Consider the following 27349-nt stretch of genomic DNA (forward strand, 5'->3'; position numbering starts at 1 on the left):
AACTAGGAGCTGGTTCTTTGAAAGAATTAACAAGATTGATAAACCCCTGGCCAGACTTATCAAAAAGAAAAGAGAAATGACCCAAATAAAATCATGAATGAAAGAGGAGAGATCACAAGTAACACTAAAGAAATACAATTATAAGAACATATTATGAGCAACTATATGCCAGCAAATTAGATAATCTGGAAGAGATGGATGCATTCCTAGAGATGTATCAACTACCAAAACTGAACCAGGAAGAAATAGAAAACCTGAACAGACCTATAACCACTAAGGAAACTGAAGCAGTAATCAAAAATCTCCCAACAAACAAAAGCCCAGGGCCAGAAGGCTTCCCAGGGGAATTCTACCAAACATTTAAAGAAGAACTAATACCTATTATTCTGAAACTGTTCCAAAAAAATAGAAATGGAAGGAAAACTTCTAAACTCATATTATGAGGCCACCATTACCTTGATCCCAAAACCAGACAAAGACCCATGGAATATATACTTCTTTTTTTTTTTATTCATGAGAGACAGAGAGAGAGGCAGAGACAGAAGCAGGCTCCCAAGGAGCAGAGAGCCCGATGCAGGACTCGATCCCAGGGCCCCGGGATCATGACCTGAGCCGAAGGCAGTCGCCCAACCAACTGAGCCACCCAGGTGCCCCGGAATATATACTTCTTAAAATAAGTTCTATATTAAAAGAAAGTTGCCCACATTTTAGAAATACTTAAGTGCTTGTAACAGTCGTTCAGAAAAGTATATTTTTCTGATCTTGCAATAGAATTGGTCTTAAGTTCTATTGGTAAATAGCCAGTTGACTGATTTCTGTGTTACTATAGAGTGAGTTCTAGAAGAGCTCTCAGTACCTTCCACTCCCCACAAAGAATTCTGCATTTGCATGCATGTACATGTACTGGTTGGATTACCTCTTTACTGGAATAATACAGTTTTGTATTTGGACAAATTTGTATTTTTTTTCTATTAAGAGATTCAAAGGGTTGTATATATACCATCATATTGATCCTCCAGAAGTCCCTGGAAGTAAAGCGAGCTATCATTTTCTTTTAAGGAGATAAGTAAGTTGCTTGCCCCTGAATGGGCAGAAGAGCAAAAACTAGATCCTCATTCATTTCTTTCCTAAGCTTCTCTCTAACAAACTACTCCAAGAGTGAAACAATATCCTACAGCTTGCTTTGAAATTTTTTGTTGAACAGCTTCCCAACAGTTAATTAAATGCTATTAGGGCCAGGTGCCTTCTAGATTTTTAAGAAACATTAAGTGGTCTGTGAGAAAGGCTGGCCGGTTTCTGAAGTTCAATCTTATTGCAAATGTGATCACTAATCTGTGAACTATATTTATTTTTTATTTATTTTTAAAGATTTTTTATTTATTTATTTGACAGAGAGAGAGAGACAGTGAGAGAGGGGACATAAGCAGGGGGAGTGGGAGAGGGAGAAGCAGGCTTCCCACGGATTGCGGAGCCCGATGAGGGGCTCGATCCCAGGACCCTGGGACCACGACCTGAGCCGAAGGCAGACGCTTAACGACTGAGCCACCCAGGCGCCCCTAATCTGTGAACTATAGAGTCAGACAAAGCTGGGCTAATAACCAACTCAACTATTTAGCAGTTATGTGATGTAGACAAGTGATTTAACCTCTTAGAGCCTCAGTTTCCCCACCTATAAAATGGAAATAATATATTATTTATAATATATAGTATAACAACAAATTACTAAAAGAAAGGAAGGAAGAAGGAAGAGAGAAAATAAAAAAACTAAGCTCACATATATATAAGCATCTCAAATGATTCTTGGGTCTTCATTTGACTTGTTTAAACATTTTTTTACGAAGAATGGAAAGGGTATGTACATTGTTATTTAAAGAGACTCTGCCCCCCCATGGAATGGTCTGATGTCCTATTCACCCCATGGCACGAATGTATCACACAGCCACACTTTGGAGTTAGAGTGGCAGCCTTAATCATTCTATAAACTCTGAGACCCTTTCTAGGCTCAGGGAGTAAAATGATGCATGACCAATGGGCTGTGTTTTTCCATGGGCATCAGAGGAGGGAGAAGCAGCATAAATGCTGTGTCTATATCATCCCACAGCTGGGGCACATGCATGATTTCTAAGTCCCTTTATATCATGGGGGGGATGGAAATCAGCATTTTGTTTCTGGCCTCATAATGTCATCAGTGTTAAGCCTCCTTAACTTCCTTGATCATCCCCTTAAAAAGACCATCACTCAGTCCCAGGAAAGATTTAAAGCCCAATTCAAACAAAGAAAATGGTTTCTTTTTATAACCCACGATGATTCAACATGTTTACTTTCATCCTTAGAAAACTCTCCTGCTTGTTCTTTCCCCAGTGTGTCCAGAATAACTGATTTTTCCCTCCAAATGTACTGTGACTTATTACTAAGATGACTCCTTCTTCTGACATAATTCCTTCCCCTTGAACAATAAACAGTTCTCTTTAGAGGCTTGCCCTTGACAAGGGAGTCCGAACTGAGAACGGTCCGCCTCAGTCTCTTCATTCGAATCCACTTTGGGAATCCACTAATTATTTTCAGTACTTTGTAGAACTTCGGTAAATTACAGTATGCACATAAGCTCTCTACATCATTTAAAGAGCTGAAAGCTGAATGACCAGCACACCCGAGGAATGGTATACTGGTTGGAAAGTTGTGGCCACAGGTGGTTTGCTCGGAGTGGTTGAAAAGAGATTGAACTCTATCTGCATTGGATTTTACTGCCTCCTTGTGAGGTGTTGATGAGTGCAGATCTGGCCCACCCAACTGGATGAAGCCCTAGAGAGGAGAAGAAGTAGGGATGAGTTGTGGTGTTGATGCTTTGAGAGTCGGAAAATGGGATTCGAAGGCAGCAGATGGTTTACAGATTCACTTTGAGATTTACAGCCTCAGCCTTTGGTTTTGCTTTAGGAGCATTTTCTTGTAGGCACTATTTTCACAGATTTCAAGGCCAACCAGAGAGGTATTTTATTTTTCCACGAACTGAGGAAAGCATTATTTATTTATTTCAGTGGTACTGAGAACTCTGTGTGTTGTGTTCATAAATGCTTTTCTCGTCTACCTATTTATTGATAGTCCTGTGGTATTTTCCCATTGCTCCTTCATATACATTTTTAGGATTCTATTTCCATGGCAGGGGATGGCCACATAAGCATGTGGCAGGTGATTAATTGTGTAGTAGAGGAAGAGATCTGTGTGCATACATATGTGTATCGTAATTAAAGGGGCCTATTCATTTATTTTCATTTGTCCTAAGAGCATAGACTACCCAGCTATCAAAACCACTGTTATTTGTTCACTATAATGGCCATCTTGCAGATCAACTCTATTCTATTAATTAATAAAATAATTATTTTTATTAATTTTATCGTGTTTCTATCATGTACCAGACTCTGGGGTAAAATAAACCTTCGGTGCTTAATGAGCATGACTGATGCAATTTCTGTCCTAATGAGATCGTTCATCTAAGAATTTGTTTAAAAAGGAAAGTCTTTCACATGGTTACCAATATTCATGGAATTTGAATAAAATAAATTGATAAATTCTTGGTAATTGGAAATGCCTTATCTGTGTGCCATCATATGTTTCCAGAGCAAGACCAGAGCATTTTTATGATGGAATTTGCATCTAATCAGTTTTTACAAACTAAAAATATACAGCCAACAACACATAATCTAACTATGTGGTTTTAGGAAGTTGTGAGCAAATGAGCAAATGGTAGTATGCCTTACTTCATACTAATACTTTCTCTGAAAAATACAAAAGTAAAATTTGGTTATTAGTCATTACTGTTTTTTGAAAGACAGTTAATAATTGCTTTTTCTAACCTTTGAATTGAACTACCTATTTTACTTGCATTAGATTGGTTCTGCAACTTTTGGTCCCATTTATGATCTGTGAATGCAAGATTAAAGAATGTGCTTAACGTCATATGGGAGCATTTCATCCACTGAAGTAAACATTGGTGATAGAAGATGTTTGCCTCTAAACAATAATGCATCATAGCATGTAGAGTGTCTACAAATAGACGGGTTTGCTCTAAACTCTTAGCTATCACTTTCATAGCTGGAGTAGCCTTTTAAAAAGCCAGGGATCGGGGCACCTGGGTGGCTCAGTTGGTTAAGCGACTGCCTTCAGCTCAGGTCATGATCCCGGGGTCCTGGGATCGAGTCCCGCATCGGGCTCCTTGCTCTGCGGGGAGCCTGCTGCTCCCTCTCCCACTCCCCCTGCTTGTGTTCCCTCTCTCGCTGTGTCTCTCTCTGTCAAATAAATAAATAAAATCTTAAAAAAAAAAAAAAAAAAGCCAGGGATGTCTAACCATTTCACACATTTTACTCTGGTATAGAAGTACTCTGGAATTTTGTAAAGAAATCAAGAGCTGTTGATTTTTAGAGAAGTCCATTTTTGACACTCTTTTCTCTTCCAACATCTATTACTTCAAAGTCAAAAAAGCATGTTTAACCCATGAGCCAAGTGAGGCGGTGGGGTGTCTCTCAAAGCTGCCCAAACAACATAAAACTGCTAACAAGAGGTGTCTGTGAGTTGTTAGCGCTCTTGTTCTTAACTCATAAAAGTCCATTTTTGACATTCTTTTCTCTTCCAACATCTATTACTTCAAAGTCAAAAAAGCATGTTTAACTCATGAGCCAAGCGAGGTGGTGGGGTGTCTCTCAAAGCTGCCCAAACAACATAAAACTGCTAACAAGAGGTGTTTGTGAGTTGTTAGCGCTCTTGTTCTTACTTAAGTCTCAGAAACTCCAGAAACAGAAATAGCAGGGACCAAGCCTCCTGGCAGATGTGTTATTTTAATCTTTTTTTTTTTTTTTAAAGATTTATTTATGTATTTGACAGAGAGACAATGAGAGAGGGAACACAAGCAGGGGGAGTGGGAGAGGGAGAAGAAGGCCTCCCGCCGAGTAGGGAGCCCGATGCGGGCTCGATCCCAGGACCCTGGGATCGTGACCCAAGCCGAAGGTAGACGCTTAATGACTGAGCCCCCAGGCGCCCCTAATCTTAAGGATATTTGAGAAAATGTTTGGAAGTTAGAGGTCCCTGACATTCAGGGACTTCCTGACATGAGCCACAATGGCCATTGAATGATGCAAGGAGGGCTTCTTTCTCCAGTATATGCCTTCTAGGAATAACATGAGGGAAGAAGGCAGCCTGGCTTGGAACCTCCAGAATAAAAGTAGAAAGAGGGTAAATAAATATCTCTTGGGACAAAAAGTACAGAATCTAGGAAAGATGGTTCAGCATTACTAGATAAAAGGGAAATGTGGGACTTAGGGTAAGAGACAGTTGTGGCATTTTTCAAAAGCAAACAGCAATATAAATAAAAGTCAAACATTTCATAATTTCTGGTATGAGAAGTTTAAATACAAGTTGGTAAAGTTTTCTTAACTTGTTTAGAATCAGATAAAGCTGACTCTGCTAGATCCATGACTTGAAGTTGGCTTAATACAAGCCTCAGATCAACAACTGTCAGCATTTTTATACTTTAAAAGGTCAATCATTGGGGTGCCTGGGTGACTCAGTTGGTTAAGTGTCTGCCTTTGGCTGAGGTCACAATCCCGGGGTCCTGGAGAGCCTGCTTCTCCCTCTCCCTCTGCAACACCCCTCCCCCCTGCCGCCCCCGGCTCATGCCCTCTCTCTCAAATAAATAAATAAAATCTTAAAAAAAAAAAAAGGTTAAGCATTCATATCTGATCCTTTAAAATTGTAGCAAGCCTCAAGGAGACTTTGATTCACAATGTAATGGATCTACTCTTAGAACATTTGCATGACTCATGATGTTCTTTCTGTTTTTGAAGATTTTGCAAAACAGTAGATTCCCCTTCACAAATTGAAATCTATTTCCTGCTTCTTTCGTGTGTGGTACACTGTGAGCTGCCTCTCTGTGTCTCGTGGTGTGATACTCTCTTTCTTCCACCTTCACCTAGCATGGGCTCAAAATCACAACAGTGTCGCTGGACTACAAGTAACTGCTGAGTAAATTTTCCTGTGAATTCCTGCCTTTTTAGTTTATTTCTGTACAGCCATTTTGAATGGGTACGGAAAGTAACATCTACCTAATAACAATTAATGCCTTGTCTACACCTCCCATTACCGTAGTGACCGCTCTTTGTGCGGAAAAGAGAACATTTTTATTTTGATGCTGTTCTTGTTTACAGATACAACTCTTACATGGACACGAAATGTATCCCTGTGTTAAAATCAACCGTTATTTTTAAGATCGCCCTGCTTGCTTTATTTTAGGTAGTATATGAAATTGATCCTGAAATCCACCTAGACTGTAAAAGGGCTACAGGGAATATAGAAAGAAACCTGCTTCTAGGTAAAGAGGCAGGAGGTGTGGTGCAAGAAGAGAGCATTGGTCTTAACTCGTCTCTGTTAATGGGATGGAAAATATGCTGAACTTGACAATCCCAGTGTGGGACCATCAGCAACTGTCTTCACCGCTGTGAATCTCAACTTTGTTGCCTAGAAAACGGAGATAATACCCCGTTATCTGGAAGATGGGGATGATGTCTACCTCACCTCTTTCTTAGGGATGTTGATAGGGCTAAATAAGCTAATAGGTGAGAAAGTGCTGTGCAAACTGAAAAGTGCAGTCCAAACATCAGATTCCACGGTGGTAACTTTTACTAGGTAGGAAGACTAAGCAGTAGACTCCGTGCAAAGAGCTTCAATGTGACCGCTCTTTCCTTCTTTGGAAATATCTCCTCAAACTGCATCTGACTCATATATGTTTATACTCTTCGAAGCTCTTTGATTTAGAGCTGGAACCACTTCATTGTAAATATGTAGCACTATGTGTACATCACCCTCGGGGCCAGTGTCCAGCTCACTGTAGAAAAGCCTTTCGTTCAGGGGAAGAAAGACTGGAGGCCAGTCTTAGTGATTGCTCACGCGTTAGTGACAAGACCAGTAGCCCAGAGCCGACACTCACTAGCACCTACACAAGGTTCTCTTGTAACCAGCATTAAATTATGTCATGAAACCTTTTAAAATTAATCAAAATTAACATCTTCTCTTTTGTTTTACCTTTTCTTTTTAAAAGCCACTTACGATGTTTTCTCAAGCCCTGCGACATCAGATGAACCTGAAATGTCAGAACCCCACACAGGTACATCCAGCTTCTCAAGGCTTTCTTTGGATGCCAGATAATTCTGACAGCACTGCACCTGCTTCTCGCTTTGATCTTTGCAGAGTGAGAAAGCACAGCCTTTAGAGCTCTGCAGGAGGGAAATGGTTGTCTGTGTCAGGGAGATGAATTCCACCCATTTCTCTCTGTTGAGCGGTTATTTCTTTATATCCATCAGTAATAATCTCTGCCACATGTGGGAGATGCCGATAGATTTGGTTGCCACCGAGCCAAAGTCATGTAATGGCCTATTGCTCTATTATCAATAGCATTCTAAGAAGTTTTAGGTTCTTAGAGAGTTTTCTGTAGAGCAGTGGTTCTCAAATGGGGATGACTTTTCTCTAGGCGTTTGGCAATGCCTAGAGACGTTTTCGATTGTCACAACCGGGGAAGATGGTAATGACAGCAAGTGGGTAGAGACCAGGGATACTGCCAAACCCCTGCAAATATACAGGACAGCTCCTCTCCCCCCACCCAACAAGGAATGATCCAGCCCTAAATGGCAGTGGTGCTGAGGTGAAAAATCCTGCCCGAGAGCAATCATGTCATTCATTTGTCTGTTGAGGTCCAGTTGGGTCTAATCTTGGACATTCACTCACTGATCCTTCTACAAATGAGTTTAACTCAATCTAATAGTTCCTTTTAGCAAGGATTTATTAAGCACCTACTAAACTAGGTACTGTGAGAGATTCAGAGTAAATATGGCTGGTCTCTGCGAGACGTAGATATATATCTGATATTTTTTGTATACTTAGCCTTATCTCAGCATTATTTGTGCCATGATAAAGGCAAATAATTTTATTTTATTTTTTTTTTTAAGATTTTATTTATTTATTCATAAGAGACAGAGAGAGAGAGAGGCAGAGGGAGAAGCAGGCTCCCCGCTGAGCAGGGAGCCCGATGCGGGACTCAATCCCAGGACCCCGGGATCATGACCTGAGCCGAAGGCAGACGCTTAACCATCTGAGCCACCCAGGCACCCGAAAGGCAAATAATTTTAAATAGCAGCAGAAAATAAGGGGAAAAAATGAAATAGAATGCTAACAGTGGGTTTGGCTAGTAGTTAAGAAACAAAAGTGAGAAACCAGAAAAACCAGTTGAAAACAAGTTAAATATATGCAACATTGTTTTTATCATGGTTTTTAATGTTTAAAGTATGTATGTTTTGAAAAGTGAGTTCATCTTCAGCTCCTAATGAATCACTAGTTTAAAAATGCTGGTCCCCTCTCCTTCAAGTGTTCATGATACTTTTCCCCATATGAGGCATAATTTATTACTCATGAATTTGTATTTTATTCTTGGGACCTTCTGCTTTTATAAATGTTGACATTTATTCCAACAGCAACAAGTGATCCATTTCTGGATTCTGTCCCACCTAAAACTTCTAGAACTCTTGAACAGCCAAGGGCAACACTGGGTAATGTTTTTAACAGAAAAATCCTACTTTGTTTTCCATCAAAAGAAAATCCATGTGAATGCCATTCTTCCAAATGACCATTTCATTCCATCACATCTAATCATTTATTTTGTTCTTACTTCTGAATGTGTATTTTTTTTTTTGCTGTAATGCAGGCAACTTATGTTCCATTTTAGGCGTTCTCTCTCTCTCTCTCTCTCTCCCTCTCTCTCTTGAACTGTAATAGATGATCATTTTTTCCATCTTTAAAGGAATGAAAAGCTTTGAAAACTGCATGGACCTCTTCATCATCCATATCATCTCATTTCATTCATGTGTTTGTGGCCTGTATCATCTCTCTTCCATGCACTGAGACTGCCTGGAGTCAGACACTGAACAGTTGTCATTCTGACCTTTTCTCTTTTTTAAATCATGATTTCATCCACCAGCTTTCAAGACTACATGCATTTTTCATCCTTAATCATGTATGTGTAGCATGTGCTTTGTAATACCATCTAAAAGCATGTTAAAACTCCTAAAATACCTCATTGTAACTGGAATTACTTGGTGGGTGGGGTGTTTGTGTTTTCAGCTCCAAGTGAAACACCATTTGTCCCTCAAAAACTGGAAATCTTTACCAGTCCTGAAATGCCACCTACAACATCTGGTAACTAATGACATTTTTATGGTTGTGTACTTTGAAAGAACAGAGAAAGTGACAAGAAAAGAACCAGTTTTGTTGGACCTCCAGAATATTTTCAATAGTAAACATTTCCCTTCATTCTCTACCATGAAGTTCTTCCAAGAACTGGGTTATCTGTCAAACTTTGCCTTGGGATAATTCTCAAAGAATTTCCATAATCTTGGTGTCCATATATTTAAAGAATTATTTTCTTTCTGTAATCCTTTCAACTTTGCTTACCAGAAAATTGCAATGGAATTACAGATGATAATTATTTTGGGATATATTTCCTTCTCTTTAACACAATTAGATACCACTGGTCAGAGTATTTTTCTCAAAGTAGTCTAAATATAAAGAGCACCAAGTAGGTTCTGCAATGAGGAAAGATGGGTAAGAGAAGTAATACAGCCTATATTCTATAATAGAAAATTATTTGAATAATGAAGTCCATTAACTCCTGCAGAGGCTAGTCATGAGCTACAGAATTAAAGTAGTTTAGAACTTCCATTCTCAAATCCCAAATATTTGTGCTTCTCCCCTGTTGTTCAGTAACTTATCTTTCACGTTCTTAATTCTACCTTGTGTTCTTAAATCCCTTAAGAGTGCCCACTTCCCAGTACTTGTAGCTCAACAATGTACCTTCAGTTTTTATATAGACACTTAATTCATTTGGGGCCAACAACACATTTATTGAGCACCTACTGTGTATAAAGCACAGTGCTGGGCATTTTGGGGATACAAAGAAATAAAAAGTAGTTCTTGTATTCAAGAAGTCTACAAATTTACAGTTATAACCTGATTGGCCCCTGAAAAATATTACTTATCAAAGCTATATTAAATCTTCTTTCAGCTGCCCAGCAAACTACATCTATCCCTTCTACACCTAAACGACGCATCAGGCCCAAACCACCAAGAACCAAACCTGGTAAATAACTGCCTCTTTAACCTCTCAGGGTATTTAATTCCAAATAGAGAATGTCCATCTCCTTATCATAAAAAGAGGTTATATGATTCTATAGGTCAAATTTTCTTTACAAAATTTGAAAATAACTGAAGATGAATAATTCAAAATAACAGAAGTCAATTTTTCAAGAAGACTTTGAGAATTATGTCAGTGATGTTCTTGCATGTGAATTTTGGTATAAACCCAGAAACAGGTCCTAATGTCACAGTGCTAGAGAGTAAGATCTATAGTGAAATTCATTTCCTTGGTATGCATGTGTATTTAGGTGTTTATTAGGTTGACAGTTCTTGTTTTGGGTGCCTGCTTATGTTTTCAGCTTGAACAGTGGCAGAGGCTAACAGGAGAGACCATGACTCCCTCTGTCCAATTGCTTATAATCTTAGAAAGATCTTATGGCATAAAGAATGAGATCAACATAAAACTATACAATCTTCTTATGAGACTATAATACTTGTATGGAAGCTTAGAAAAAAGAAAGAGTTGAGGATGTAAGTCTCAAAATATGTGTAGGGTTCAGATGAATTAGAAGGCAGAGGGAACAACCATAAACATACCTTATGGCACAGAATTTGAATGGTACAGCTAGCTTCTCTGGAGGTAATATTTTTCATTGTCAAATAATACACTCAGAATTGCGCTCAACAAATCAAGTTTTGCTTATTCCATGGTAGGATAAATAGTTTCTTATAGCCTTTACTACTATGACTGAACTTATAAATTATTTCCCAAAACTTGTACTCACTGCATTTGTAAACCCTGACAGCTAAATACAGTAGGATTTCGAAAGGGTCATTTAGTTCTTCTTGGCACGATATCTTTTTATTGTCTCTAGGATATCTTAATTTTTTTTTTCCTTTCCATCACCAGAAAGAACCACAAGTCCTGGAACAATTACACCTAAAATTCCTAAAAGCCCTGAACCTACATGGACAACACTGGGTAATGATATGTCCTTGGTAGATGCGTTACTTCATTTAACCATGAAAATCCAGTGCTTTAGCTTTTGTGTAATGTCTCAGTCTCTGTTCTAATTGATTCATTTTAACAATATTGAGAATCTCATAAAGTATAGCAGCTTGGTGGCTTTCATGGTTTTCAGTAGTTGGCCCCACAGTCAGTACATGTGAACTCCGCATCCAGCTATCATCCTGTACCTTGAAACACTGGCAAACCACTGTGGCCTCCTCCTCTTCCATCCACCATTGTGTGTGAAGCAGAGTCTTAAACACAGTCCTTCATTTTTTTTTTTCTTGAGGGAGGCCCTCAAGTTCAACCTCAGACTTCCTTTGGAGGAACAGTATTCTATTATGATGTTAGTAGAATTTCTTTATACTGCATACCATGGCATTTTACCTATCAGTGATTATTCATTTTAAAACATACCTAAAGACTTGGATGTGGCTGAGAAATGTGAAGTAAGGGTGCAAGATGATTATATTGATTTTTTTTTAAATAATGGAATAGAATAATTTTCTTTGTGTAGTTACTCTGGCTATAGCAATGCTGTTTCTGTTAGTTCAAATATACTCTTGAAATGATTTTTTCCAAACCAGATGAAAATTTATCACTGTTTTTCCATTAAATGCTGGTCTGTGAAATAGTCCTTCAACTGGAATATTTCCAAAAACTTTCCAACATGATGGGTTCATTCCATTTAAAGTATAGGTTTTCCTTTTGTGGTTTTAGACACTGAAATGCTTAAATATTGATTTGTTGTTTATTTTCTTTACTTTTCCAGCTCCCAGTAAAACACAGTTTATTTCTTTGAAACCTAAAATTCCTCTCACCCCAGAAGGGACACCCACCAAACCTGGTAATTACCCTGGACTTTTTTTTTTTTTAATTCCAAAAGCAGGGTTGAAAAATTGTTTCATGCCGCTCTTTGGAGCAATGACTTCTGATTTGTATTTTGTTATTTGATACAATTTTTCCATGGAAAGTACAAAAATGCATTGAAATGATCTCATTATAACCAGCCCCTCTGATATTATCACAGTGTTGTTCTGAGCTGTTGGGTGGATCTTTCTGTTCATGACCATCACAGAAAATATAGAAATAGAGGGATGGGAGTGATTGAGGACTCCATTGTCTAGGACCAATAAATAGTTTCCAATACCAAAGTGGACTGGAATTCTGATCACACTGAACAATAGCCTTTCAGCATGAAAGGGGAGAAGTGTTTCCATCCCCTAAGAATTTTGCCTTTGTTTTAGGGCTTCAGTTCTCCAGCTGCAAGATTAGAAAAAGTCAGATTCTCCTAATGCTCCATGACTTCTTTCTGAGATGAGGCTGATTTCTGAACACTGACTTTTGTTTACTTCTCAGGAGATAATAATGTTTTGCTGAAGAAAAGAAGGCTCTTTTGCAGGGAGAGGTTATTTCATTTACGTAATTAATAACAGAGACAGTCCCCTGCATATAGATGGCAGGACATATTGAATGACAAAACTTTTCATTTTTTTCTATCTATTCAGAATCTATACAGCAGTTTAAATCTTGACTTCTAAGTATCCCCTTATATACAGGAACTCTGTCAATACAAATCATTTTCATCCAAATTTTAAACCATTATCTCCAGGGTTTTTCTCACTATCACATTCTATGGATTTTTCATTAATGGGTGTTTACAAAGTTGGATCATTAAAACAGAAGATTTTCTCCTTAAATGGGTATGATTTATTTTTTTGCAGTGAAATGGGTAAGGAAGAAAAATGTAACTGCTCAGAAAAAGAAATCTCAACACTCCTTTTAAAGAGGCAGTGAGATTTCCAGGTGTAGGTGTCAGACTGGAGGAAATTGGGGATTAGGCAAAGGGAGTGTAGTTGACTCTGTGACCATGGGTGAGGTCTCCAAGTCAGAGAAATGGAATGAAGTATTCTTACTCAGAGGGGTTATTTGGAGAAAGAAGCATAGCTAATGAAACTCAAGAGCCTTAACAGTTTAAATCAAAGAACTTCAACAGCTGTAGGAGAGAAGGGTTTAATGTATGTTTATTTAAAATCATGCTTAGAGGGCTTTGGAATAAGGTCATAACTATTATACTGTACTTTGAAGAGAGGGCTATTACCAAGCAGATTGAGACATATTACCATGTGTTTAGACCACCAAATTTAAATAAATGTCTCTCCAATCTAAGTATTTGTGTTATTACAAGATAAAATTTGAAAAGAGGAAAAAAAAAAAAAAAGCCTTCAGATATTCCTAACAGTTTAAACATGATTAGTTACATTAGTAATTTCATTGGTTTCTAAAGAAATGTTTAGAAGAAATTCATTCATACAAATAAGGGGAGAGGATGTGTTCTTATCATTCTCAGCTGTTTGAGCAAAGAGACTTCTTAATTTGACATTTCCTTTTACCATGTGGCAAATTATTTGAAAGCTAATGAGTTTATATTCCTCTGATTTCTACCTTCTGATCACCTAAGAATAGCCACGCTTTTCCCCCTCGCATGAAGTATCATGACTTCAGAATCTGCACCTAAATTTACATCCACTTAAGTTGACCTTTGGTGGTCTGAGACCACACAGAGTAACTGATCTCCGCAAACCAGTGCTTGGGTTCTAGCTCTTTAAAATGTATTTATTTTTACTTTAGGACAGGCCACCATTATAGCTCTGTGGAAGATTGCTGTTGCTAGCCAAGGTTCAGGAGAGCAAAGAAACCACCAAAAGCTTTTTTTATTTGAGTGATTCATTGTTTTTCCCCGCCCTCTCCTCACATGCTGTTATTTTTCCATCTCACTTTCCATGCAGATTGCTTTTCCTTTGGTTTTCCTTTGTGGTTAAACTAACGAGTAAAAACCCATATTGGGTTTGGCTTGTTTTATAAGCATAATCCACCGCTTTCTTGAAAATCCCACCATCTACCATGTCCCGACTTGTCTGCCTCCAATGAGAATTGCTTCCTTCATAGTTCACCTTTAAGATGGTAGGGACATTCGGCTCTTCAGGCTTTTAACAGACTAGGAAAAAAAAAAAAAGAGAGACCTCCAATTATAGGTGTTTGTTTTTACACAGTTCTCTGACACAGTGGATAGAATTGTAAATTTTTCTCATTGCTAGTCACAAATTGTGAGCCAGGCGTATTTTTCTTTTGTGCTGAGGTGAGTGGTGTAGTTATTTGCTTGCCGCTTAACATTTTTATTCCTTTATCTGCAATACCTTAAAATTATAAAATAGAGGAAATCTTGTCAGAAGATGTATTTGCTTTTAATAAACCCTGACTTTAGTATTTCTCTGTACAGGTGAATTGGAGGCTTAATTGAGGGGCTCCATACCTATTTGGTCTCTGTTTCAGTCAGGAACTCAAAAATGCAGATTTTTCTTTAGAAAATTCATAAGACCACATTCTTTAATCTCTGGAAATTCTAAAAGATGCTACAAGTAGCAAATCTTACTTTTTCACAGTTTTAGAAGGCAACTTGGTAGAAATTAAGACATGAATTACAGCCTCAAAATTTCAAAAAGAATTGGACTTTTCTGATAGTTATTATATTTAATGTATTGACACTTACTATTTACTTACCCTATCTCCTGTAGAATCTGAGACACCCAGGCTCCTCCCACCCTCTCTCTTTTTCTCTTTTTCTCTTACACACACACAGACACACACACACACGATTTTTGCCTTGCCATGTGTACTTCGATCTGATATATCACTTCGGCTTTGCCATTTATCTATTTTAATCTATTTCTGGGTAATTTCTTGAGAAATAAAAAAAAAATCTATTTCTGGCCACAGACATGCTAATGCCACCTTTCAGTAACACCTTGTACCTATTATACATTGCTTTCAGAATAAATGAAAATTCTCTACCTGCAATATTTGTTGGTATATTTTCTATTTTTTAGATACTAAAGAGTCTCTACTTACTTCCCCAAATCTTTCCACAGCCCCTAGTCCAGAAACATCATCCTGCTAAATGTAGTATAAAAAATATAAGTGACAAAATGATTTAAGTTCTTTTAAGCTTGTTGGTAGATGCTATGTTAATTAATTTCTTCTGTAAGAAAAAAACGGTGAAGAATCTTCACTTTTTCTTCTGTTTCAAAAATTGAGTTCCTTTTTTATATTCTTCTTGAAAGAGAAGAATTCTTTTTGTTCTGTAGAATAGGAAATCTATTAGATGATCATTTTAAAAGCACAAACAGATATTGTAACCAAACTATATTCAGCATGAAGTATCATTTAATTACTGCCAATTTGAAAAACATTGGAAGGATCGTTATCTTTCAGAATATTTAAATAATATTGTTATTTTATTTGTTCAGTGTTTGATGAAATCTGAGATTACTTTTTGACTTTGATTTGCTAACCAGAATGGACTAAATTTCATATGTAAACCAATTTGTTCACCAGCAATAAATGCTAGTTAATATGAGGAACAACATAGGAACACTTGAGGCCCTTTTTACCTTTTTAAACCATATGTTCAATTCCTTTTTTTTTTTTTTAATTGTGAAAGAGTCTCAGATCCAGCCAGGTTGAAAATCATCCAAAACTAACAGATCTCAGACCTGGTTATAGGTCTGATGTTTCTGTTGCCTCTTCCCACTTCCTTGGATGAACCTGACCATCCTACATGAAAACAAAATGGCAGGAGATGGGACACTCTGGCCAACTTTGGAGAGGCTACCCTGAGCTCCCCTTAGAGCAGTATCTCCTCAGGCACTAGGAGGAAACCTCAGAATATTGGGTAGGGGAGAAAATAGCTAAAAATCAACAAAAAACTGAATTCTCATTTCTTAGTTTTATTGTGGTTTGTGGAAAGGACGTGGGTTGATTGATCGTTAGTGTAATAAGCCATAGAATCTGATTGTTTACCAGTGAAAGAACAGCTTTTAGAGTAAAGGACCTTTAATTTCTGTCTTAAATGGTGATCTGCAGCATGGCCTTTGATAATAACTGTTTTATTGCAGCCCCAGAACCTCAGACTCTGCCACCATCACAGTCAACTCTAGGCAATGAATCAAATTTCCTTTGATGAGTGAAAAAGAAGCCTCTTCCTTTAGTACCCTTTATGTTCAATTTTGTCCTTAGCTTGGGCTTTTTAAAAATTTCTTAATTGTCCTTCAGGTGTTTATTTCAGCCATTTTGGTCAGAAGATACACTCTTTGCTTGTGCTTAACTAAGCAGAGGCTCTGAAAACCATACTGATTTTGATTGGACGCATTCTGTGTCGTCTTGTATTTGAGTACTGTGTCCTGAGCTTGTTTTAACCTAGCTGTTTCCAGGGGAGGACCTTGGCTTACTTCTTTTTGTAGACATTTTTGTGTTTTCACATTCAGAGGTGTTTATCTTACTTTCAAAACTCTAGCATTCACAGATTTTCTTGAAAAGTAGTAGGATCTTTCCAGAGCTAAACATCCTGATGTGTCACTAGACAATTCATTAAGAGAAATAGAAAACCTAACCCCAATATTTATAGCTTCTTTTTCTTCAAGAGAGCAAAAAAATGTGTTCTGCTGATGCCATCTCAGCCAATTACCTGTATTTTCCTTCATAACACAAACTTTTGGTCACTTTATTGCATTCATGTCTTCCAAATGAGAATCATGCCTTCGTTTGTTTTTTTTCCATTTCTCCTTCCAAACTTAACTGACAAGACTACATTTTTGTTCATTTCGTCTAAAAACACAGGAATCTATTTAAATAAAAAAGGACTATCTCACATGGGTAAAAGTTTCATCAATAATCGCTCAACTTTGTAATGAGAAATCAAGGATTTTTCATATCTAAATAGGTTTTATCATTTTTCCTTTGATTTTGATTCTTTCCTGATGGTTTTCATGCACTCTTAGGACCTGGAACTCTGGAAACCAAACCTTCAACATTAGGTAATGCAGTTATTGAGTGAGCTGTGTTTCCTCTTTTCCTGTCTACTGGTATCTTAGGACCAGGCTCACATCAATGGAATCATCCACTGATACCCATTTGTGTGCGTGTGTTCTTTGTTCTTACTTGCAGAGAAAAAAAATTTAAATTCTTTAGTTTTATACACTGTATCTCATTTTTAAAAAGTTGTCTTGCCTGAAATAATTTCTGAATTCAAAGCCTTTTTATACATGCTGTGTTAACTTGTAAACTTTTTAATGCTAAATGAAAAACTTCTCCTTTTGAATCTCAGGCCAAATAAATTTTAATTTGTATCCCTAGTGGCTCCTTAAAGGTGCCTTTCTCATGTTCCTGGTAAACATGCACCATCAAAACTTTCAGGAGACTGTCTTCTCTAAGGCCTACAAAGTTTTGAGCTTTCCATCTCAAAATGGAAGAATATGTATATATATGTAAGAATATGTTAAAGACCTCATTTAACTGGGTAAATGAGGATAGGAAGTTGCAAAACAGAAGGGTATATACGCACAATAAGCCAAAGGACTTAAATGCGCTTCTACGGTATATGCAGTATTGTTGTCCGTTTTTAGAGCTACTGCTCTTGTATTAACTAGCTAATTTTCTTTCTTCAGCTCCACCAAAGACCAAACGACCAGGTCGTCGCCCCCGCCCTAAAACCACACCTAGTCCAGATGTGCCCAAGTCCAAACCTGGTAAATGTGATGTTCAGGGTTCCAGTTAGCATAGAAAATGGAATATGGTAGTTTTTGATACGGTAACTTCCTACTACCTAAATAGCTGGGCTTCAAGAACCAGTATAGTTGATTTTTATATTTAAGCATATATCCTTCCTATGTTTATGATATATTGTTATTTTTTACTTGTAACTATTAGGTACACACAGCAGTAGGCTGCCCACCAAGTGGATTATTAAAGTAGGGCACCCTAAAAGTCTCACATAGGATGTGGGTTTATGGCAAATGGGGTGTGGGAAAGCAAGAGGAAGAGGGGTAAATGGGAAAAAAAGAAGGGAAAATCACATTCAGAAAACATAGGGCTTAAGAATGAGGAGTAATGTTTCCTTCCTCAAGATGCTGCTGCTTGATATAATTAGTGTTCTTGCTTTTTGATTCCCTAGCTCTGGAACCTGCTACGGTACCTCTGGAGCTCTCGGTGCCCACAATCGGTAATTCTACTCTCCTCCAGTTGCTTTCACGGAATGTCACTTTTGCTTTTCCTACTCTCCACTCAGGCATGACTGCAGTTCCACCACTCCATCACAATTTCATTCCATGCTTTTCCTCACGTTTCCTATCTGGGTCTGAAGAGCCTGAAGATAGGAGACTTCTAGAAGAATCCTACCTGTGTGCTCCTTTAAGGAAGGTCTGTGGTCTTAGAAGCAACTTCTTGGTTCCCCACAAACCCTTTCTCCTTCCATGTCCTTCTGTTGAGAAAACCTTCTACTCTTTCTCAGACAGAGACTTCTGTGCTCATCCTGGACTTGACAAAGGGTGAAATTTTATTCTAGTGCCATGATTATCATTTCATTGCTTTACTCATTCAACTTGTAAGATCTTTTCCCTCTTAAAAAGCTGCATGAAATAATGGCTTCTTCAGCTTTCTGTTTCTTTGGAGAATGTTTTTGAGTATATTTTGATAACTAGAGGCATAAACACCGTTCTTGTTCTAGGGTCCAATATGAAAATAGTGTGGTCTTTGTAACTTGAGAACATTAGAAGTCCCAAACTTGTTTTATTGTTTTGGGTACTAATGCTATTTGACTATTACTATTTCATTATAATTTCTCAGCATTCACAATAAATCTGCTTTACTTTGGAAAATTCCAGAAATCTGTAGCCACGTCACCTTCTGTATAATTTAAAGTGTTTATGGATTATTTTCCAGGTCTCCTACTAAGCAAGTTTCAAATTTCTACTTAATATTTTTATGCTGAAACACCTTAGAATTATAAAACTATTGTACTTGTCATCTCTAAAATTACTTTTATAGAAAAAAGTCTTATTATCGTTCTATTACTTTGCTCAAAGGCACATTTTGAGCATTTCCTAAAGATTTTTCCTTTCTGAAAAAGCAGGAGAAATGGACACATTTCCCATCCTTCCCATGCCCCAGGAATTAATTTTGTTGTATATCCAATGAATTAATGTAGGATCTTTGCTCAAGCATATGTGTCTTTAATTATGACAATTATGGCTATGATCATTATGCTAATTTTTAATACCTTTCTCTTTAGCGTCAAAACCATCCAAAAGACCTAAAACCACACATAGACCAGATGCACCTCAAATCCAGCCTGGTAATCACTACTTTCACTGCCTTGATCTATAACTAGGAAAATGGTGTGTAAGTAACACTAATCTTGACATTCACAGCTCTGCTATGACACTAATTATAGGACCTTTTTTCCTTCAGATTCAAAACCACCAAAGCAATTACTTCCTAAACCCCAAACTCCAGCACAACCAGTTACGCCACCAACTAAACCCGGTAAACATGATTTCCAGTGCTTTAGTTTAAGAAGCTTTTTCTTTGGGAAATTGTTGTTGAAAATGTTTACAATTTGCCATACTGTATGAAGCATGGAAACCAAAATATGATTTTGTTCATTATCTTTTCAAAGTAACTACATCAATTGTTAAATGAACAAACCAATGGGTAGGAAGTTAGTGAATTTTACATCTGATAGTCTGACAGGTTCCACTTTCTTAACATTTTTAGACTTTGTTTTCTGAATTTGGGTATGTAATGAATAGAAACCTGATTTTTCTGTACCTAGAACATATTTGAAAGTGATTTTAGCGTTCACCACTAGGTAAGACTGGGAAGGCTTACACTGTGTTCATGCTTTATAGGCACATACTCAGAGATTGACGTTCTCTAAAATACCTTAATAACATTTTAAACAGCAATATTACCTAAGTGATTTCCTATGAAATAAAAAGATATTTTTATAACAGTTCTAAAAATTCAACTGTTTTGCAATTGAAATTTTCTCCTAAGGTTCCAGTTAGTACAAAATTCTGATTTAGTAAGAGTATCTCTCATAATAAGCTTATGAAGAAGGCAATTTATATCAACTTAGAATAAACCAATATCCTATGAATTGAGCATCAGTGAACACCTGAAAGTTTAGACCTCTTTATTTTTCTTACTTGTATCTGTTTATTTTTTATGATGCAGTCTTTGAGCCTGTTACATTTGAGACGGAAGCTCCCTCCCCAACCATAGGTAATGATGTCTTCCTTCTTGGTTGATGTTTCTCTGAGCTCGCCCCTCTCATTTCTATCAAGAACTGTATTCTCTTATGTATACGATGGTCATTCATCATCTTTTTCATTCATTATTTTCAACAGGGAACTTTTCAACATCAAAAGACATTCTTACTTATGCTGCTCAGTTTATAACCCCTGAATGTCATTCTTCCTTTGATCACCTTCAGAGGATTCAGATTCCTTGCAGCAACTGACGCTGTCAAGAGTTGCAGGGGCTGAGAGCACATCCATCCTACAATCCAGGAAATCTTTGAGATTTCTGCTTTTATGTGTCTATAGTTTATGGTTATGGGAGAGGAGCAGTTAAAACCTGGTTGGGGCTTGAGGCAATACCTAATTGTCCCTTTCTCACAAAAGTCCTTTCCTCTTTGATTCTGTACTATTCAAATGAACCAGGACATTTCTGCTGACAAATTCATCTTGTGACACTGATTTCTAAGCAAAACAGGGATCCCCTTTTTTGTTTGAAGGCAATCAGTTTTGGATATTGTTGCATCCTGTTGTGCTTGCTTTCGCCATCTCTTCTGTAGGCCATGTTTTCCATTAATTCCCTATAAGATGTTGTCACATGTGGCTTAAACCAACTGCTGTGACATATTAGTCACTGAAAGGCAATCTCCATACGAATGCTCACATCAGTATCATGAAAACACTGATAAGATGTTAAATGTTACATTTAGTCTTCTGGACTTGATGAAAAATAGAGATGCCAGTTTAAATCCAAGGAGTTACACATCACAATTAATTTCATATCTATGCATAATTCAATCATTTCAGAATATTATAGAATTATAAGAATCCTGTTTATATAGACAAAAAGTTGAATTATTACTCTTCAGACTTTTTTCTTAATCATCTCTATTGCCCACTTGAAGAATTATCTCCAAATTATTCATTTGAAATGAATAAAAAAGGAGAAATAGTAAGAAAGAGTACCCCATTTATTATGGAGAAAAGGCACAAGTTTATCTTTTGCATAACTGTCACACATCTCCAATAAACAGGCTAATTGAGAACATTTTTAAAGATTCTCCTCACTACCGCAGTTCCTCAAAACAAATAACAATGGTGGTGAAAGCCTTCCAAATACTAACGGAAGCTTTTGCAGTTTTTCAGGGTAATTTAAAATACATATTAGACAACTGAGATGTTTTTGGAACCAAGTTTCCAATGTAGTTGGAATCAGGTAATTAAATACAGATAAAAGCTTTTCATTGGCCTCATAGGGATGCAAAATACAAAAGGTATGTCTATTTTATGAGATAAATGGATACCAGAGTACAGCCAGTTATTAGAGACCAAATACTATTTTTACAGTGTTCAGAAATGCTTTTTAAACATTACAGGGTATTCATTTTCAAGATAATTTTCCTTCTTTTTGTATATTTCTTAAATCTCTATTATTTATTGCTTTTGGTCAGTTCCTGCCACAGACCTTGAACCTGTAACTCTGAGAACTGAGAGTCCCATGACAACGTTGGGTAATGACTTTTTATGTCTTTAAGCAAGTGTATTTTCTGCCCATTGTCTAGTCTTGTTGCTAACTTGGTCAAGGGGTTTTCTTTTTCTAAGATTTTCTCATCGCCCTCTCTTGTCACTCAACTCTATTCTTCATTTTGAATATTGAGGATGTTTAAAAGAAGTTACTCGGTTAATTACTTGGTTAAGCCTGTATGCAGCTAGTATAGAGCATCTATCTTCCATATTATCCAGCTTTATTGGTGCTTTACAGAGCCTGTGATTCTGCTCAGTGTTCTATGGCAAAGCTAAATTTCAAATACAATTAGGAGTGGCTACTCTAAATCATCAATTTTAACTCTATGGACATGGACAGAAGGTTGTGTTAAGATAGGGCATTTTTATTGTCTACCAATGATTTTAAGAAATGAAATGTGCTTATTCTAATGTTTAATGGGATGTATGTCTAAGGTAAATAATTTCGAAGTACGATCTCCCAAAAGCAGGTGAACCTTGGTCCCTCTCTGATATGGACGTGCTGTGTTTCTGGGGTCAGGATCCCTTTTGAAAATCTGACACCAATAATAATAAGCTTTTTGGATTATTAGAATAATGTTATATACTCTTTCTCAAAAGAATGGTCAGTGGACCCCCCCCACAATTTCTTGCATGTAGATGATAAAATTCCAAAACCAAAGAGATAAATTTATTAAGGCTTAAAAAAATCTAGCAGAACTTTAGAAAACCTAGACCCATGTATCATCCTTCTTGAGTTTCTGGAGTTATAAGACAACATTAACCAGTTTCCTTTCTTCAGCTCCAAAAACATCACAACGACCAAGAACACGCCGTCCACGTCCCAAACATAAAACCACACCGAGCCCAGCTGCATCTCAGAGCAAACTAGGTAAATATGTGGTTCCTGGTACCTGTGGAACCCTGTGGATGTGATTCTTGTGTGGCAGTTTAACTTGCCACCTAATAGCTCTTGGGACCCTTCAGTGTGAAAGCCTAAGTAACAGGAGCTCTATTTAAATAACTGTGATTTCCTTGTGCTGCTTGGTATCTTCTTGGCACCTTTGTATTTTATTTGCTTTCTCTGAAAAATCATATTTTTCTCTTTGATTCTGGTTGATCAAAAACTTACCTAGTTAAGGATCTAACTAGCATATTTAGTTCACTTAGTCACACATTTTATTAAGTGCTACATTAGCATCTGTGAAAAATAGTTTAGAAATAACAAATGACTTCACTTGGTTGAGGAAAGAAATTTCTTATGTAGACACTGTTCATAAATAGATATAAAAGAATATGGGCAGAAGCAACATATTTATTGAGTTTGACCAACTGTCAGGCACATAGTTAACTCTTAGAGAAGTAAAAGATTCACAAGCCGCTAAGTGTAATGTGGACCTCGAAATTTATAGAGCTTGTAGATCGGTTGCGGGGATAGGCAGGAATAGCATAAACAGAGGCGGGGAGGTACCGTATGTGTGGGTGAGAGCAGAAGGATAGGAATTAGAAGGGCAACCTGATTGGGAGAAAGGGGAAAGACAATGTTCACCTAGCTTATGCTGAGAAATTTTGGTCAGTGATACCCCTTTGAGATGGGTCCATGAAGAGGACCTTGAATGCCTAATTTCAGTGATAGGATTTAAGCCAATTAGCTACAGCATACTTTCTTATCCTCCTGGGGTCAGGCCTTTTCTGTCCTGATAACAGAGAAATGCACTGACAAGTTTTGCAGACCGAATGATCCTCTGTATCTTGTTCTTTTATATGACTTTGTTTGGACAGAAGTCTTGGTCTTCTTCCAAAGTGGACTCTCAACAACAACAACAACAACAACAAATCTGTTTTGGTTATTCATTACAGTATCTGCTTAAAAATATCAACTATTTCATCTATCATGACCTTGTTTTCCAGTAAATTATACTTTCACATTCTTTTCTCATAATTTTTAATCTTAATGTTACTAGACAGATGCCTAAAGATTTTTCTAAGCAGCGTTTTTTTATTGTTGTTGTGTTATCAGATAATATAAAAACAAACAAAACTTGGAGCCATGTGGAGATACTAAGGATATAACCGTTTCATAAGAACAAATATCTTTGTACCCTCACCTCAGAACTTTAAAATTTTTGCTTTTTAGTTGTAGAAACTGTGCCACCAGGTGAAGTTCATTTTCAAGAGAGTTTGATGACTTTTCTCATGTGTTTAACATTTCTTTTTTCAATTACTTTGGATCATTGCTTGCTACAGACTCTGAACCTATTAGTCCCGGGACATATTTAGGTAATGATCATTTATGTCCTTTAGCAAGTGCTTTTTCTTATTCATTGTCAAAGTTCTCTGTGGTGCTATATAGATGATGATGTCATAATTTGTCATCATCCTATTACAGTATTCAGCTTACAGTATAAAAGGCTTTCTTGCTAACAGAAATGCGTATGGACTTAATAAAGACCACTGTCTGCCCCACATCCCAGCTTCAGACTGCATCATGTCAATCTGAGTCTCTGTTTAAACAATACTGTGTGTTAGAGCTAAGGTCCGAATATGATTCTCCATATATCCCCTCCTTAGACCACCAGGACAATATTGATTATGATACCATGAATTTTCTTTAGGCCTTCTTACTTTCTATATTTGAAGTTCTCCCTAACTTTTTTTCACTTCATGGATGTTTCAGCGAATTTCTTATGCTTATTCTAGTAAATTACCAAGTGGAAAATTTGCCCAAGCTTAGTCATTTTAAATTATAATTAGAAGTGAATACCCTAGGGTGGTTTGAACTTCTCTCACATCACCATATTTTAGGAGCAATTTGTAACCAATTTTGGATTAGGGACACTTTCAAAGAAATGACAGTTCCCCATCTTCATTTCTTAAACATAATTGTATTATAATTTTTAATCTTTGGCGAACTCTTAATTTTAAAAGGAAACCTATTAATATACTAAAGGAGAAAATATCAAACCAAAGTAGCAAAGCTTTCGCCACTCAAACTGACGAATTTTAGAAAGCTTAGCTATGTGATATCATTTTATTTAGAGTTTATGGAGCCATCAACACTATACTAATCCTAAATTTTCTTCCTTCAGCTACAACAACAAAGAGACCTCGTCGTCCACGCCCCAAAGCTAAAACCACATCCCATCCAGAAGTACCTCAGACCAAACTGGGTAAATATGTGGTTTCCAGTTTAAGGAATTCAAGCAGTCTACCCCAGTTGGGACCCTAAATTCTGAGGATACCTAGTCTAATATAGTATCACAAACAGAGGTTCTTCCTTACCTTTTTATATCAAATGCCACTCTTTTTGCTAAGGACTTAGTCTCTCAGCGAGTGTAGTATCCGCTTCCTTTTGGCTATCTGTAGTATGTGCGGTAAACAGACCTTAGGGTGACCCCCTTCTCCCCACCCCTGCTTCGTCCAACTCCCTTAGTTCCTGCTCCTTGGTATTAAACATAGTGTAAGCCATCTTTTCCCTGCTCTTTCCACCTTAGAAGGCATAGAAGCATTATTTTTACTGGTAAAATGGATTTTCTGACATTTCATGCATTCATAAAAATCTCTTTGGTTTCTCTCATTGATTTTGATCAGTTCCTACCACAATCTTTGAACCAGTTATACTTAGAACGGAGGCTCCAGTGACCACACTAGGTAATGACACATTATGTCCATCAGCATCTGCTTTCCCTGCTCATTTAAAACCCATTTCATCACCTTCATAACCATAGCTGCTTCTGCTTCACAGGACTCGCATGTCATCCTCTATTGTCATTCAGTTACTCTTAATATATTGGAGAGTATGAAAATCACTCATTTGTTTTTAAAAGAGCCAAATACGAACTTAGTCTAGAATATGCGTCTGCAACATAATGCATGTGAATTTATGGCATCTCACCTCCATGTAACCTATTTTTGTTTCTGAGTTTCAAACATATGGGGGTTGGGGGTGAAGATATCTATCCTTGATCTAAGCTGAGTATTGTCACAGCTGTTACAGTGTGACATAATTCTTGAGCAGATCTAAGTTCCTACATTTTTATTTTGTGCATGATATTGGTTTTGTTTTGCCATTTCAGGTAATGATGTGGTCTTCTTTCAGTAAAGGGTGAAATAGAAAATATGCTCAATGCTAACGAATTTAAAGTGCCATCATTAGTTTAAATTTACCCTACACCTTCTCCACCACCGCCACAACTCAGTAAAGTTTTGGAACTTTTTTTCATTTAGAGATCCTTATGAAAATATCCTTGATATATAAACTCATGTTTCTGTGTGACTTTTGTCTTCCAGCGTAGTGTAAATGACATAAAGAGGCAGTTATTGAAATGGAAGCAAATATTTTAAGCTCAAAGGAAAAATCTTCTGACACTTCAGAAAATAGAACTAGTATACTCCTATCCACAGCTTCTAGCCCTAAGAACACTCTGTTAACCTGAGGTTTTCTTCCTTCAGCTCCCAAAGCACCTCAGCAAACTCATCATCCACATCCCAAACCTGAAACCACAGGGAGTCCTGAAGCCCTTCAGACTGAACTGGGTAAATGTGTAAATCCTGGTTAAGCCCATCCCGTGGGGTCCAGAGAAAGTGAGGGAGCAAGTCAGGGTTAGCAGCTTTTTCTACTCTAGAGTAGCCAGTGAGAACGTGGTTGGAGGGCTTTAGGTGGTAGCTGAATTTCTTACTCTTGTGAATTAGAATCTTCTCTCTAAATGTTTGATTTCTCATTCAATTCTATTCATCCTTTAAATATTGAACGTATGTGGTAGAATGAAATAGCTACAGAATGAATGTATGTTTGGGTAAATAAGAAATTGTTGTTGTTATGTGCCAGGCACTATTGTTAGTACTTCATTTTTTTCCATTTTTTCCATTTTTTTAAATTTGAATTCAATTAATTAACATATAATGAATTATTGGTTTAAGAGGTAGAGATTATTTCTTGTTAACTACAAAGTTAAGGCATAATGAAGGTCTAGGGCAGAAGTTGGCAAACATTTTCTATAAAGGGCTAGATAGTCAATATTTGGGGCTTTGTGAGCATATTTTGCATATTTTTCCTTTTTATTTTACAACCACTTAAAAAATGGAAAAAGTCACCCTTAGCTCTCATGGGCTATATGAAAATAAGCCATGGGTGAGATTTGGCCTATGGGCCATCATTTGTCAACCCTTGATTTAAAGAAACAATAATCAGGGAAGGATTGAGTGTTGAAATCACTGTAGATTTGGATGATTGGGGAGAAGGAGGTTGGAGAAGTACAGAAAAGAAGGACATGTGTGGAGGGCCAATGAGGAGAGAGAGGCTTCTCTGAGCAGTTGAGGCTGTCAGGTTTCTAAGTGTTGATCAGAACATTTCATTGAGGCTGCTGCAGCTAAATGGGCCCAAAGGACCAGTTGAAAAGGTATTTTGAATGTTGGACTTAGGAGTTTGAATTTCCTGTGAGAATCATCAGTATCTGTATATGGTCATGCTTTCCCTGCTTACCCTGCTAAAGCTCAGACTGAGAGCCTGTCCCTTATCCTGCTCTCTTAAGAGCCT

At 37.3% G+C, this 27349-nt stretch overlaps 1 protein-coding gene across 3 annotated transcripts in view; it reads left to right on the plus strand.

Moving 5' to 3' along the window:
* The window catches only part of ABI3BP (ABI family member 3 binding protein), a 242073-nt gene that overhangs the window by 128055 nt on the left and 86669 nt on the right, over nt 1-27349 (plus strand). Inside the window, exons 15-31 of one of the 3 annotated variants that reach the window (XM_081797763.1) lie at nt 7085-7150; nt 8511-8585; nt 9157-9231; nt 10097-10171; nt 11078-11149; nt 11949-12023; nt 17014-17049; nt 17680-17760; nt 18186-18233; nt 19302-19364; nt 19481-19555; nt 20249-20296; nt 21762-21821; nt 22616-22705; nt 24903-24983; nt 25405-25464; nt 26266-26349. In XM_081797763.1, coding sequence (XP_081653889.1) covers nt 7085-7150; nt 8511-8585; nt 9157-9231; nt 10097-10171; nt 11078-11149; nt 11949-12023; nt 17014-17049; nt 17680-17760; nt 18186-18233; nt 19302-19364; nt 19481-19555; nt 20249-20296; nt 21762-21821; nt 22616-22705; nt 24903-24983; nt 25405-25464; nt 26266-26349 — 1164 coding nt within the window. The remainder of the gene's footprint in view (nt 1-7084; nt 7151-8510; nt 8586-9156; nt 9232-10096; nt 10172-11077; nt 11150-11948; nt 12024-17013; nt 17050-17679; nt 17761-18185; nt 18234-19301; nt 19365-19480; nt 19556-20248; nt 20297-21761; nt 21822-22615; nt 22706-24902; nt 24984-25404; nt 25465-26265; nt 26350-27349) is intronic. The other 2 variants (XM_081797752.1, XM_081797759.1) reach the window with 2 other exon arrangements.

The sequence above is a fragment of the Leptonychotes weddellii genome, chromosome 1 (assembly GCF_054177405.1).
Source record: "Leptonychotes weddellii isolate Sample4059 chromosome 1, ASM5417740v2, whole genome shotgun sequence".
In the NCBI taxonomy this organism is placed as follows: Eukaryota; Metazoa; Chordata; class Mammalia; order Carnivora; family Phocidae; genus Leptonychotes; species Leptonychotes weddellii.